Consider the following 15,858-nt stretch of genomic DNA (forward strand, 5'->3'; position numbering starts at 1 on the left):
CTTGAGGAAAATTGAAAATGAGGCTACAACCAGAGTTATCTTTTTAAGTGGCTAGTTTGTTAGCCAAGCAAAACTGGTGATGAATTACATCATGTTTCAATGTAGGAGCCCAAATAAAGGTCCAGAAAAAGTAAAACTTACTTTTGATGAGAATAGTTGCATGAACAGTGAGGACGTTGGAAGCAACATCAAATGATTTTGAACATTTTTCTTTGGCTCCTATTGAGTCAGAAGTTTCCAGTATTGTCCAGTCTTAAATATTTGAGAAATCAGTATTGAATTCAGTGTCTGAAGAAATGGTTTCTATTGGTAGTCTGTTTAGAACAATTATGGGTTGAGAATATTTTCAAGGAAGTAGAGAAATTGCTGTCAGTACCACTTGATATGGAATGTGATAAAACTAATGGGAAAAGTATGCATGAAGCAGAAAATGATTTCATTGACAAGTTTATTAAGTTGATAAAAAATATAGAGTGTTTAAAGCATACAGCTATTCATTTTATTACATTGGTATTATTGAACTGGTAGTGTCAGCAGTGAACTTCATGCATATTTTGTGAACTTAACCATCAGTACTGACTAGCTTTGAATATCACTTTTGTTGTCTCCATTTCTTAAATTGTCATCAGATATATCTTCTTGCAGTTCTTTCAGTGTTTTTGGATCTTGATGGCAATGCAAAGAAAACATTTCAAAATCACTTAACTGCAATTGAAGAGCTTCCTCTTAATCTGTTGGAAATGAATAATCTGGAGTGAAATTGTCTAAAAGGCAAAGACCAAGAAAGACTAATGGAATCCTATAAATGCCTTACAAGTGGTGAATATATGCTCTGGTGGACATCAGTATTTGGGCAGTACCTTGATCCCTTTGTGAAGAGACTTCAAAGATGAAATAAGTAAAAATCTCATTAAAAATCAGCATTAATAGGTGGACATCTTCAATTGACTTTGATTATAGGGGATACTAAATTGAGCCCAAATTGACCCACTAATTTTAATTTTCTCAAATTGTTCAATTATTTTTATAATTAAAATGCTATGGAAATTTTTTCTTTCTCCTTTTATCAGTACCTAAATAATTTCCTTCATTTTATCTTTTACCTTGCCAGCTTCAAATTGTATCTGTCCACCTCTATTAGAGAAAACTCAAGGATCCATAGGTGTCTTGTTTGCTGTTGGAGCTGTGATGACAAATATAATGGCTCCTCTGGGTAAACAACCTGAGGTGGAATTAAATTATTTACACTTGAACTTGAACACTTTCATTAGTATGAATGTGTTTTCTTAAAAAAGAAAAATAATTGATTAAATCATTCCTCTTGAATGTAGATGCTCTATATTAAAGTCCACATATTCCATTGGCTATGTGGCTATCATTTATGTGAGTACTGTTTTATACATAATCATGTTTTTCTGTTAAGACTACAGAACTGGAGGGCTATCATTCAAGTCCTTCAGAACCATCATTTCAGGCTTTAATTTTTTTAAATAATTAGCTTAAATTATGATAATCTCAGAGGACTTCTTGTACATTCTAAGACAATTTCATTGTCTTGTATTAAATAGTTTTCTATAGCATTAGTGAATTGCTTATATTTAAGGTACAATATAAAAGCAAACAAGCAATTTTTCTCTTGTACAAATGCATTTCTTTGCTAAATAGCAACAGCAAATAGCTGAAGTAACCATGTTACCAATATCCAAAATTACTTAGTGAAGATAACCTTCTTAGCCTGAAGAATTTTATATATTATTTTTGGTTTTATTGTCACAAGAGGGGAAATTCCCCACTCTCACCTGTTGTGGCTCCTCTTTTTCCTAAAATGTCATGGCTCATTTGGGTAAGCAACTCAGTGCCACACCAAGAAATTGGGGTTCCTTTAGCTTCAGATTGTATACCATCATTTGGCTTCCTGATTGTTAGGGAGTTCCAGTTTGAAGAACTCAAAGACAGTATGTTATATCTTATTAGTCATGCCATTACGCAGTTTCGATGTGGACCGGTTTCAGTTGTGCCAAACACTTTTTTCTCAATAAGAATTCACATTGTTCTTTGTTAACAGTTGTCTTATGTCATTGCAAAGCCCATGTACAAAGAGGGTGGACAAAAATCATTCTTGAGCTACACACAGACACACATACACACAAGCCTTATGTTGAATCTGCATAACCATTTGGGGGTTCATCCATATACTCTACTTCTTGTATGTCTCAAAGATCTTGAACACATGCTTACATGTCACTCCAAGTTAGTGTATAATTATTTTTTAAAAAAATTCAACTTCCATACAATAAATGTTTGATTAGACCAATAAATATATTTTAATAGTACCCTTTAGGGAGCCATAAAAATATATACACACTGATAGGGGAAAAAAAGGTGCAATATAAATTCTCATAATATCCTTGCTTTAATAGCTGAATAAATGCAACCAAAGAAATGAAATTTTATAGGATTGGCATCTGTTCATTAGTTCAGCATCGATATAATCCTACTCTAAAGGATTTTTTTTTCTCTCAATTTGAATAGTCACCTTTATCTGTCAAATTATTAATAGTATTCAGGTCAGGATGAAGTTCCTTATAATACTGTTAAATGTTTATAATGCAATATAATAGTTTTCACAATATAAACAGTACTGACATTTCTGAGCAATGGGAACTCCTTAATGTAGTATAAACCAGGGCTTTAAGTCAATTATTAAAAATTTCCTTTTGGTTTAACTAGTATTATTATTAAAAATAAACTAAATCTTAATATCTTTTGTCCATCTTACAATACAGAAATAATGAATGCTGGCTATGTTTAAGAACAGGGATTTGTGAACAACGATTGCCAGTTTTTGTTTTGCTTTCACTTTCCTGCATGAGAAAGGACAGGAAATGATTTAAATAAATATGCCTCATATCTGAACTTTTTGCTGGTATAAGACTAATTAGAGGGTGTAAGAGATTGAGCTAGTAGTCATCTATCTATGGTAGAGCATTCTGAAATCACATTTCAAGGGGACACTGAGAAAGGAAAAACTTGAGTATCATAGTCCAAAGCCTCTGCAACACTAAACATTGTGCTAGGAACTACTTCATGTTCATAGTCGGATCCACAGAAGTTATTTTGAATACATGAATCCATCACTTTGGTGATGTTCATTGTTCACAAGCTATAATGCTACTCCAAAACAATAACAAATGCATCATGGGAAAGAGAAATGGAAAGTGTATACTTTGCTCAATATAATACAATTTCTGGAGTTCTGAAACATAATAAGACCCTTAGGTAATAACTTGTAAAGGGAACCTAGTGGGGAACAGAGTGCTCAATTTCAGGATTTCTCTAAATGTTGTTCATGTATTTAATACTTTAAATGACATTACATGTTACATGATCAAATTGCTAAGATTTCAATAAAAACAGAATCTGAATTTTTATCAACAAGGTTAAAATATTCTAGTGGTATTTTTGTAAAAGAATAACAAATACTTAAGATGCATAACTAAGTTCTCTTCCATACAGAAGAGGAAATAAGTGCTGAATTGACTGTTTATAGAAAAGGAGTCTAGGCTGCTAAAATATTCAGGATTAAGCCAGGCAGTTTTCCATTTAGGAAGAGCAAATTTCTACAGCAGGATCTTACCTAGAGACAATTGTAAAAATCTACTGCTGAAATGTGTCACGTAAGACAAAATAATGGCAGGTCAGAAAGTCGTGGTGGGTGGGATAGCTGTACTAGGAGAAAACCTGATCATGGTTTACAGTGCAAGTTGCTTTAACATATACATATACGTTCATAGCTTTTTTAAAAAATACTCAGAGGTGTCAAAATCACCACTTTCACAAGTAAATATCTGACTGGTAAGTGTATGCCAAATTATACAACATGACTTCAGAATGAGACTGACAAGTTTACGTATATTTCAAAATGAAGAAAATTTACTATTTGTAATATCATGGAGCAATGATATTTTCAATGTTTTCTTAATGCACGAATCACTTCATTAATCTAATTGCTTTTAAATGTCTTATAATCCTTTGCATTTGGCATCCTTAGTGAAGATAGTTTCCATCAAACATATGCCATACTTCCAAAAGATATCTATGGATTTCAGTATATTTGATCTATATAGTCCAATTTTAACTGTCTAGTTAACTACCAAGAAGTAATACATTATCTTTCATCACCTCTCTCTCTCAAAGACTCATGTTATGATTATGATATAGACATCGATTTTGCCAGTACAGCTCAGATAGGCTATTAGGAAAAGTATATCCTTAAAGGATTTGTACTGTTGGTGTAGAAGCAATTTCACATGGACAGTTAAAGAAGAACAGCCACTTTATTAGGGTATATCAGGAGTGAGTCCCTGAATAAGTACTTCCTTCAATGCCTCATCACTGTATTCAGATCCAACTGATCTTTCATTTACCTTTGGAAAAAAAAATCTCCTTCCGCTACATAATAGCAAATATTTACATAAACCAAACATTAGTTCACTATTTTTTTAAATAAATGCTCTGTTCATAAATAATGAACAATAATACCTAAGTCTAGGTTGCTATAAATCTAGGCAGTTGAGACATCATAGTCAGGCTATTTAGTTCACTATTTTTAAATGAAAATTTTTCTTAAAATTTTGGCACCTTTATGGTAAAATCTCTAAAAAACAGGAAAATAATCAAAATTATGAGTTTAAAGGTGTATGTTTAAGTGTGTCTTCAAGTCTGAGTTAAACCATTACATTTTTAAAGAATAAAATGCTTAAAATGTTTCAAAGGTGAATTTTATAAATATGTACAAAAGATAGATATATTTATTTGGTGATTTATTCACTCAGGTAAAATTATACTTCAATTACTTCCACAAATTATCATCTCCTACAATTAAAACAAAGCTGGCTTATTTAAATTCGAAAACAGAAAGGGAACCATTACAACTTAATGAAAACATTTTTATTTTTTTTTAACTTTTTCAAATCTGATTCTAATGTGTATTGACTTACATATTCAAATAAGTACACAAAAGACCTAAAGGGAGGAGGATTAACAATATTCTTGCAGGGTAAAAAGTTAATAATAATTTTTAAAAATCCCTCTTTTTTCCTTAGCATCCAGTTTGAAAAGAGGGAATTCTTAACTGGATCCTGTCCAGAAAAACAGCCATAATTGTGCTTTGAAGAATAGCTGGCTGCTTATAATTTTTAACACACCACATGCAGCTATTACCCTTAAGACTTCTAGCAGGAGCTATAGCTTCCATTCTGGCACTTTAGGTAGTGACAAATGACCAAACATGCTTGAAGACAAAAGTAAAAATATATCATATCTTTTGAGCTATCTGGAAGCAGACTGTCATATCAAATTCATTTGCTCAAAAAAAAAAAATATGTAAAAGCTGCCATCCTGTACTCCAAGGAACTATCAAATCAACTTGGCTGACCTTGGTTCTTCCATAAACACATTTAATGTAAAAACTCTTTACATTTTTAACAAGGATGAGTAATTGCAATATCTTTTACTTCATTAATCTTCTGGTCTTCTAGTTTATTTTGTATTGAATTTTTGTTTACACCAATTACTTAGCTGTGTTTAAAAGGTAATCTGTTTTATAGTTTCAACATCAGTACCAAATAAAAGTATACATTATTCTAATTGTTAACATTTACAAAACTTACACTCTATTGGATATTTTTTTAAAATGAGAACGTTTTCCTGTTTTTAAATAGTGCATACAAGGCACAAGAGCTTCTGAGTATATTTACTCAAGCCAAATCTTTTGGCATCAACAAATGCATCATTTAGTTCATCTTAAACTAAATTTACAAACCGTACACCATTTAGTTCATATTGAATTAAATTTCTTAAAGTATATGAATTTTTTAATGATTTGCATAAATTAATTTTAATAAGTATCTGAGGAAAAATACAGATTAACTGTTACAGGTTTGATGAGAAGACACAGTAATAATATGGCTATCACTGGAGGATTAACCTATTGATCTACCAGGAATTCTTAACAAAAATTCAATATTTTCACTGTGTTCAATAAGAAAAATAACCTAAAAAGATACTTTATGCCAGGTGCAGTGATGCATACCTGTAATCCCAGCAATTCAGGAGGCTGAGGCAGGAGGATTGAAAGTTCAAATCCAGCCTCAGTAATTTAGCAAGGCCCTAAGTGACTCAGAAAGACCCTATCTCAAAATATAAAATAAAAAAAGGTCTGGGGATACGGCTCAATGGTTAAGCACCCCTGGGTTAAATCCTGGTACCAAAAAAAAAAAAAAAAAAAAAAAAGAAAAAATTACAAAAGCAAACCTGAATAAAGAATGTCATAAACCAATCTTCATAATTGTTATCATAGATTTCCCCACATTTAAGATTAGAAGAGGGGGGCGAGGGTTGTGGCTCAGCTGTAGAGTACTTGCTTAGCATGCACGGGGCACTGGGTTTGATCCTCAGCACCACATAAAAATAAAATAAAGGTACTGTGTTCAACTAAAATAATATTTTGTAAAAAAAAGATTAGAAGAGATGAAAATGTATTTTCAATGTAATAGAGGGACTTTTGTCAGAACATTGTATTAGTTTTCTAACTAGTTGCTTTATCAGTGGACCCAAGGTTCAATGTTCTTACTTTCCAGCAAGGAACAAGGGGTAAAATGAGATTTAAAGTCTGGCAGAAATGGGTGGTGATCCTTAACTGTAGGCCACTAGCACTCTGTAGTGGATTCACAGTTACTACAGTTCACTCAGTCTGAGGTCAGATTCACATTAGAAGAGAAAACCAAAGAAGTCTTATTTCTTACCTTCTCCTTCTTAAAGGAAACTAATATGAATAAAGCTTAACATTATAATGTGATTTAAAATTTTAAATCTTAAAAAATATTAGTCTCAATTTTCTGAATAAGAAAACCAGATTATTAATGTTTTTTACATGAAAAACTGTGCAAACCAAGTATTTGAGTGAAAAGTGACCCATTAATTTATTCCCAGTTTTTAATAGAAGATATTTTCCCTTTGATTCAAAAAACACAATTACTTTTAACACTTAAGAGGAATTCACGTTAGCTGTAACATTTGTATAGTGGATCAAAAATGTGTACGGCTTAAGCAACAGCTTGGAAAGAACTAGTCAATTAATATTCTGCATATGCAGGGCTGGAGACGTAGCCCAGTGGTAGAGCACTTGACTGGCATGTGCAAGGCCCTGGGTTCAATCCCCAGCACCATGAAACAAGCAAGCAAACACATTTTCTGCATATCCAGCCAAAGGAATAAAGAAGCTGCTGTTCAATGGCTTCTGTGGGAAGCCTCTGCCATCCTTCTGCAGAATTGGTACCTTGAAATGAAACAGAAAACATGAAACTATTGTGTTAAGTACAAAAAATGAAATCCAAACTAACCACCTCATTATTTGTTGCAATAACATCCATTTCTTGTTCTTCTATGCTAGCAGGCTTGGTAAACATGTCTACCTGTAGGCTTGGTAAACATGTCTTCTATGCTAGCAGGCTTGGTAAACATGTCTACCTGTAATACAGACTAGATCCATGCTTCTCAAATTTTAATGTGCATATACATGAGAAGACCTTAGTAAAGTTTAAAATATTTCAGATCCTTATACAAAGTACATGTATGAAGACTTGAATTGAGTGTCAACATATTTTATATACAAACAGAGGTAGAAAAAATAGTGGTATATATGTGTATTAAGAGTTATAATGCAAACAAAACAAAATAAAACAACAAAAAAAGTACATGTATAAAGGCATAAATTGGCATAAACATACTTTATATACAGAGACACGAAAAATTGTGCTCTATATGTGTAATAAGAATTGTAATGCATTTCACTGCTGTGCTGTCTGTCGTGTATTTAAAAAATAAAATCAATAAAAGATTAAAAAAAGAAAGAAAGAAAATTCCAAATTTGGTAGAAGATATAGATCAAAATTAAATAATTAATTAATTAAATTAAATAATTCAGATCCTGATTCAGCAGGTCTAAGGTAAGGCCTAAGGTTCTGCTTTTCTAAAAAGTTCCAGATGATGCCACTGATGCTCATTTGGGGCCACAATTTGAGTAGAGAGTTCCATGTTGATAGTTCTGCATTTGTCTGAGGTCAACTGGAGTTTGGGAGTGACAAATGAGTTGGAAAGGACATTTAAGGAAATAAATTTGAAACTTCATACACATAAAAACACAGCACGTTTAAATTTATATTGTATTAGGTAAGTGAAAATAAATCTATTTTTAGCACTACTATGGGTTTTAGCACTAAGCAATCTTTTATTAAACAGCCTTAAATTGAGCTGGGAATGTAGATCAGATCAGGGATAGAGTACTAGAATGCTTGCCCACCGGTGGCTGCACAAAGCCCCAGGTTCAATCCCCACCTCTGCAGCATTTAAAAAAAAAAAAAAGCCACAGACCACATACTAGTGTAGTTCAAAGAAATAAAGAACAAAAAAAAAATTCATTTTGTAAGATATATTAGGCACATCAATATTAATCAATATTAGATGACAACATTCAATATTAAATTGAATATTAAATGAATTACAAGTCTAAGATATAATGCAAGAAAAACTATTTTTAAAAGTCTAGTATTTATTAGCTATCTTAGAACAATTCAATTTAAAAATTTTTTACTGCCAATGGTTATATCAACCAAATGAACAACACTATATTATAAAATCACTTGGTAATGTTTTGGGGGTTAGGCAGTTCATTTATGCTGCCATTTGGTTATTATAACTACTAATGCCATATTTTCCTATGTAATAAAATCAAGCTTCTATGAGATTTTTAATTTTAATGTTGTTTGATTTCTTATCAACCAAATATTTATTGAGAACCTACTATGTTTCTGGCACTGTGTAAGGTGTTAGGTATAGCAATGAACAAATCCAACACTAGTCTGTGTTGAAATACTGGGAAGTCTAAATGACTTATACACAATCATATTATGTAAAAATGCAAAATATTGAACACAAAAAATTTGTAATGTCACTGACCTCACAAAAAAATGAATCATTATAACAAATTATTATAACTATGTGGTATTGACTAGTAGTTCATATTTGTTTATTCATTTTTGCATTCTAAGTATTATTTTCAGAATTTAATAATGTTTCTTTGCTACGTAACCAAATTCAGAAGATAAAATTTTCACTATCCTAACCACAATTAGGATCAGTCTTAAAAACTGTACCATCATGCATTCAGACCTGATCCTGGTCTTCCCCAAATCAAAACACTAAAATTGTGAATTAACAGATTCGTATCCTGCTGTCAATTACATGACAACCAAAACAAAGCAAACAGCTAAAACAACCAAAACAAAGCCAACAGCTAAAATCAGATATTCAGGAAAGACTTTGACACAAACAATTTTGTTTTAGGTGCTAATTGGTTGCCTCTCTTAAACTTTAGGAATCTAGATTGCGGTTTTGAGTAGATTGAGAACCTACTATGTTGAGAATCATCTCAACTTTAAATTTTGATTCCTTATATAGTGCTTATTACAAAACTATATTTTTTATGTTTGTTTAGATATTAATGGCTTTATTCCAAAGGTTCTCTTCATTTTCCCTTCTTACTTATTGGAAGTTTATTAACAGATTAGATTTCAAGGAAAGTGATTTGGAACAAGTTTAAAAAAACCTTACAGTTTAAAGAAAATGATTTGGAGCACCTATTATTTACATGCTATGAGGTCCTACTGTGACTAAAAATGGGGATGACAGATGTTTGTGCTAATAAAACAAAATCATCTTATACTTGGACCCAGTGAGATTCTGCTAAAGGATGGTCAAAGATATGATAATTGTGTATCCTGAATGTTAGAAAAAAATAAAGATGATAAATTCTATGATCCTATGAAATGACAAGCAATGTTTAAGTAAACGTAAAGAGTTGATCTCTGCCATTTAATGCATTCATATATGAATAACTTTTTCATTAACTTATTTCTATACTTTATCAAATTAACCTGAAGTGAAATTCATGTCCAGAGGCCCAGGATAATTAATGAAATTCCACAGGTCACATAAGACATCTTACGTGCAAAAATAAAGAATATTTATGGGAATTGATAACTCTAATAAATTAAAAAACTGTTAAAAATATAAAACATAAAAATAAAGGGGAAACTTACTTTATTTGTATAAAGTGTGAATTTACTTCGCTTGAAGAGTTAAGTCTCATTCTCCATGGTTAATGCAGGATTGCTCATACCTTAAAGAAAGAAAATAAACTAACATTTTTGGTTGTTTTTGAACAAATAGGCAGAGATATGTTTATTCACCTAAGAATAATTCTCAAGAATACTTGCAAAGGTGCCCTGAATATAGTAACGAGGCTGGGGAGGTGACTTCTAGAAGCACAAACATATGCATTCACACCCTGTCCAGTGTTAGTCAGAGCCAGGATTTTTCTCCCCACCTCACACACACAGACATCAAAACCACTAAAAATAGAGCTAGAAATGTAAAAATGTAAAATATGTGTTCGATATTTTGCATTTTTACATGAGGAAGAAAAAGAACAAAATGGTGAAAGATATTAAATTGCTCAGATCAAGTTTCCTCACCTAATGACCTCCTTCTTCAAACCAATCCTTAAGTCCTTTCTCATCTTCTCCTTCTCTTTTTATTCTTCCTTCCTTTACATTTTCCTCTATACTAGTTTCTCAATTCATTCATCAATTTAACAGAAAATTAATGTAAATGCCAAATAATTAATAGCATATAAAATCGAGCAATCATCTCCAAGTCGATGTAGACTATCAGATAGAGTGTCTATTCCTTCTGGAAGAGAGGGAGTTCTTTGTTGCTCTTCCAAACAATCGACCCCCAACTTTTCATCACTTCTTTGCCTCTAAGGAAGGTGATACACTCAAATGGCAAACAGGTGCCATCAATTTTTGTCCATGCAATGCCTCCTTCCTATAGACTGGAAAGTGAAATGGTGGGTTAAGGGAGGGACCAAATTATGAACACTCAGATCACGAGGATCTTCAGAGGACACAAATGGTCTTCAAAATATGATCTTAAAAAAAAAAAAAACAACCTTTGATTTTAAGAGAATTGACTTCTTTTCTTTTCTTTCTTTTTTTTTTTTTAAGAGAGAGAGAGAGAGAATTTTTTTAATATTTATTTTTTAGTTTTTGGTGGACACAACATCTTTGTTGGTATGTGGTGCTGAGGATGGAACCCGGGCCGCACGCATGCCAGGCGAACGTGCTACCGCTTGAGCCACATCCCCAGCCCCGAGAATTGACTTCTTATATATTGAATAATGATGAGAATTTTTACTCTGGACTCTTGACTTCCCACTATCACTAAATCCCAAAGAGATTTCAAGTAAATCAGTAAACACTTTAAAGTACAATGAACCAAGTAAGGAAGCATGTGAATTTGAAAAAAAAAAAAAAAAAAAGAACTAGAAACACAGAAAATGTCTGAAAAACTGCTAAAATGAGTCAATCTGGAAATTTCCTGGCTAACAGGGCCTTACTTGTGGGTGTCTGGTTTTGTTGTCATTCTAGGTACACCCACACACCTGCACTACAATCACCTCACTTAATATTGACCAACCCCAAGAAACAGAGAGTATTTGAAGGATAAGGAAGCTAAGCCCAAAGGAAGTTAGATCGTAACAAATACCACACACTAACAGGTGTCCAAACTGGGTCTTGTAAACAAGTCTGACTTCAAAGCCTTGATTGTTCTTTGCTAATAAACTAAGTAATCAAAAGATTAAATCAATAATAACAAAGGAACTGTGTATGAGATATGAAGAAATTACAGGCAGTTTAAGTTATGGTAATTATGCAATCATTTTACATAGATATTTTTAAAGCTGAATAGAAATCTTAAGAGTCAAAAACAGAGCTACATAATTAATTTAAAGTACTTTTCAGAAGATATTTTATAACCGCCTGAGTTGACTACATTTTTTTCATTGTAATCCTTTGTATTTGGAATTTATTTCTATCACTACTTAAAAAAAAGGCAGTGATAAAGATTTGGTTCTTTAAACTGGAAAAAAAAATAATCTTCTATAAAACGGTTTTCTATTAACAGATGTTAAAACAACTCACAAAGAGTTCTTTCAAAATTATTCTAAATTTACAATGGACATCTGACTCCAAAGGTTGTGTGTGTGTGTGTGTGTGTGTGTATACTTATATATATACTTACATTCATAAAGACATATTTATATATAAATACATGTATAAAAATTAATAAAGTTCTGTAGAAAAACAGTGAGATTTTTTAACCACTACCCCTTTTTAAAACTAAAGCATATTTAAAAATAGCCAAATAAGCACACCCTTACCAGCTTTGCCTTTTCCTGGGTTTGTGCTGCTCTCTGTCCAAGACTGAGAATCAGTAAGAAGGTGGCTCTGGGACTCTCTCAATGGCTTTGCAGGAAATTGATGGTTTTCAGGACTGATAAATAATAATGAACATCACAGGTGAATTCTTGGTAGTATTGTTGAGTATTTCTCAAAATATAAAAACTCAAACCACTTGTAATACAAGATGATTTTAGGAGGTATCCAAGATATTTGGGGATGACAAGGATAAGACATTAAAATACACTTGACTCACAAGGAGAAAAATGTTGTCTTCAGTCTCCTTCTTCCTTCTCATCATAAATAACATGATAATCTCTAACCTTGGAAAATTTACATTATTAATATAGAGAATAATCCTTAACCTCAGATTTTAGCAGATAAGGGAATCTAATTAAAACTTAATAAGATCATTTTTATACTTGATTTTATTCTGTTTATGGCAAATTATAATAGCTTTTTTATTTATGACTGTGATATGAAGTTTGCTTGAAAAATAAGTTTAAGTATCCTTCTTAAAGAGATATATTACACAAAAATATTAATTTTGGGATGTATAGATATGGAAAAAATATGAAGGTGACAGTAGGAAGATAAGTTTGAGAAAAACCATGGTAGTGTTTCTAAAGTGACCTAAATGATCTTGAACAAAGAATTCTCTTCCTCCCTATGAACAAATGAGAGTGCTATCTTGCAGGAATGTTGAAAACATTTGACTTCACGAGTCCTTAATTTGGGGAGTGAAAAGGCTTGAAAGAATTTCCTCTGAAACTTAAGTTTTAAAGTTTAGGTGGACCTGCCATATGTCAACATGTTGGATGATGTGGAAAATATACAAAAAATAATTGTCCACTTAGAGAAAAATTCTGGGCATAGAAGGTATTAGCAAAATTTTAGAATATCCTGAAATAGAAATTATAATTTAAAAATCTACTTACAATTCTTCCAAAAACTAATTGCACATATTTTAGCTGAATATAATTATTATGTTTTTAAGGATATGAGGTTAAGCTTTTGCTCCTTAATGATTACCTCATATCTAATATTTTATAACATTTTAATATTTTTTGCAGCTTTAATAGCTCCTTATTAAAATTTTGGAGGTAAATTTTTAAAATAAGCATGTTTCTGCAGAGATTTATACCTACTCATAAACAAAAATCTTTTTTACTTTAACTCTTAATATTCTTCAAGAAAAAGGCAATAAAACAGAGAATGCTAACTAGGGACTGGTTTAGAGACTCCTTAACAGAACACTACAAAGTGGCCACAATCCAATCATTCAATAATATTTTTTTGAGACCTGATATATCAACGAACACATTCTTTGCACTTATGGAACTGTGTGATAATTAAGGAAACATAATAAATTAAATATATAATAGCCTGGTGACACTAAGATGGCCTCTAGTGTAAAGTTATACCTGAGCAGAAAGTAAGCAATGGGAAGACTCACACCATTCAGACAAGTAGGGGAAGATCTGTTAATAAGGGTAATTTGTCAAGACCACTTAGCTGGGTAACATTATCAGAACTAAAACTTCCCCAAACTGAACAATACCCATTAATTTTTAAACTACAAAAAAAGCCATTTAACAAGGGTAAAAATGATTACTGCAAACTACTGTTAAATTTTATAAAAGCTTGAAGGCATATCCTAAATAATTTATTAAAACTAGATTTCTCTGCGCTGATGTATAACAAAATCCACTAACATTTAGCTGTGTAATTTCCAAGCCCAAACTCATAAAACATGACCCGTGAGGCTCTGTTGTCTTTGAATATCCACATGAACTACATCAGAATGGCCTTGTCACTAACTGATGGAACCTAGCTGTCCATAACTTACTCTAAAGATGGAGCTGCAAATGGTTTTCTCTCTTTTGACAACTTAAAGTGATTTTGGAGTTGTTGTCAGAAACCCTGCCTTGAGAACGATTCTGAGCTCACTCCAAGCTCCACAGGAAAAAGTACTGTGATCAATAAAACATTTTCACAAAAAAATAATAGTTAAGGAGCACTATTCTTTCAAGCTTTTTTCACTCCCCAAATTAAGGAGCACTGATATAAGTCCTGTATATGTGACATGTAGCAACCAAGAAAGTCTCCTAAATTTAATAAAGAATGATATCATGGTTATGCTTTTGTTGCTGATTTTCCTTTAAACATTAGAGGTATGTTGATACTCAAATATTTCACAAAGGTCTAAAATTAGTGTTTCAAACCAATGAAAACTCACATACAGCATTTTAAAAGTTTTAACTACTATCGCCTTTTGACAGTAGCAAAGTCAGAATTAAACTTCAGTTCTGTTGCCATCTTCAAATTCTTGAAAGACTGAATCAAAACAAACTTAAAGCTGGAGCAAAAGTCTCCAGACAACAAATTTCCCAGACCCCTTCACCTCTCTCTAAACAAAATAAAAAATAAAAAGGTTCTGATAATACTTTGAGGTCTTTAAGCAGCAAAAAGGTTATAGGACATATTATTAATAGAATTATCAAACAGGTGCCTTGGGATCCATCTGAACGCCAAAGACTTGATACAGAGAATTTTCTCTGATCTTTATAAAAGTTACCAGAGAGGAAAGACATGGAGGGTCAGAGGGGAATTTTATCCTTTGCATGCTCACTAGAAAAACGAGGAGCTAATTTTATCCTATAATTTTTAAGTGCTACATTTAAAAAAAATCATAATATATTTCAGTCAACTGAAATGTACAGAGAACCTGTGTACTTATCCCCTAGACTATTAGCAAAACCTGATAAACACAATCTAAGCTGCCCAGGTTTGCCTCCCCAATCATACTCTCCTCTCTCCCTCATTCCAAGTGGAAACCATTGCAGTAAACTCTCTTATGTTTACTCAAGTAACCAAAGGACTCAAGAATAAAACTCATTGGAAAATAAAGCAGAAAAAAGTGTGGGATTACTTTTTAGCTGTGGAATTCAGTCCTGCAGGAGTGGATGGTTGTTCAGGATCCTGGTTAACAAGGCAAGTTGGAAAAGAGCAGCCATCACCTAGACTATAATTAAAATAAAAACTTACAGTTGAATCAGGAAAAAGACAATGGAGTAAAACCCTGTTACAATACCAATGACTGAAAGCAGAGCAGGTAATATGCAAAATATGTGGATCTGCATTGGCTTCAATACACTGTTTATATTTAGAGAGAGGATGAGTTAGTTCATGTTCACATTGATGTAATAGTGAATCATAAAATACTACTTAAAAATAGAAGTCACTACGCAGAATTATAGACCTATGGAACAGAAACTTTTTCTGAAATTCTCCTTTGTTGACTTGCTTCCATTGGTTTAAAACCTGAAAAAGTTAACAGCAAAAGTACCTTGAGAAAATGGGCAGCAACCAATATTTCTTCTCATCACCAAAAACTTGTCGCATGTTTTTACTGAAACCCAAGCTGAAGCCATTCTTATCTGTTCCATGTCGAAACACTGGACTTCTGAATGCCTCTAGAAGAGATGGTAAA

The 15,858-nt window shown here is 32.3% G+C and overlaps 1 protein-coding gene across 2 annotated transcripts in view; it reads right to left on the bottom strand.

The window, feature by feature from the left end:
• Positions 1 to 4,935: 4,935 nt before the first annotated feature.
• The window catches only part of Zdhhc2 (zDHHC palmitoyltransferase 2), a 65,857-nt gene continuing 54,934 nt past the window's right edge, over positions 4,936 to 15,858 (bottom strand). For both annotated transcript variants that reach the window (XM_005330796.4, XM_021730172.3), the window contains exons 9-13: positions 15,715 to 15,841; positions 15,298 to 15,390; positions 12,347 to 12,459; positions 10,161 to 10,240; positions 4,936 to 7,339 (exon numbers count right to left, since the gene is read on the bottom strand). In XM_005330796.4, coding sequence (XP_005330853.2) covers positions 10,200 to 10,240; positions 12,347 to 12,459; positions 15,298 to 15,390; positions 15,715 to 15,841 — 374 coding nt within the window. In that variant the 3' untranslated portion in view covers positions 4,936 to 7,339; positions 10,161 to 10,199. The remainder of the gene's footprint in view (positions 7,340 to 10,160; positions 10,241 to 12,346; positions 12,460 to 15,297; positions 15,391 to 15,714; positions 15,842 to 15,858) is intronic.

This window comes from Ictidomys tridecemlineatus, chromosome 14 (genome assembly GCF_052094955.1).
Source record: "Ictidomys tridecemlineatus isolate mIctTri1 chromosome 14, mIctTri1.hap1, whole genome shotgun sequence".
Taxonomy (NCBI): domain Eukaryota; kingdom Metazoa; phylum Chordata; class Mammalia; order Rodentia; family Sciuridae; genus Ictidomys; species Ictidomys tridecemlineatus.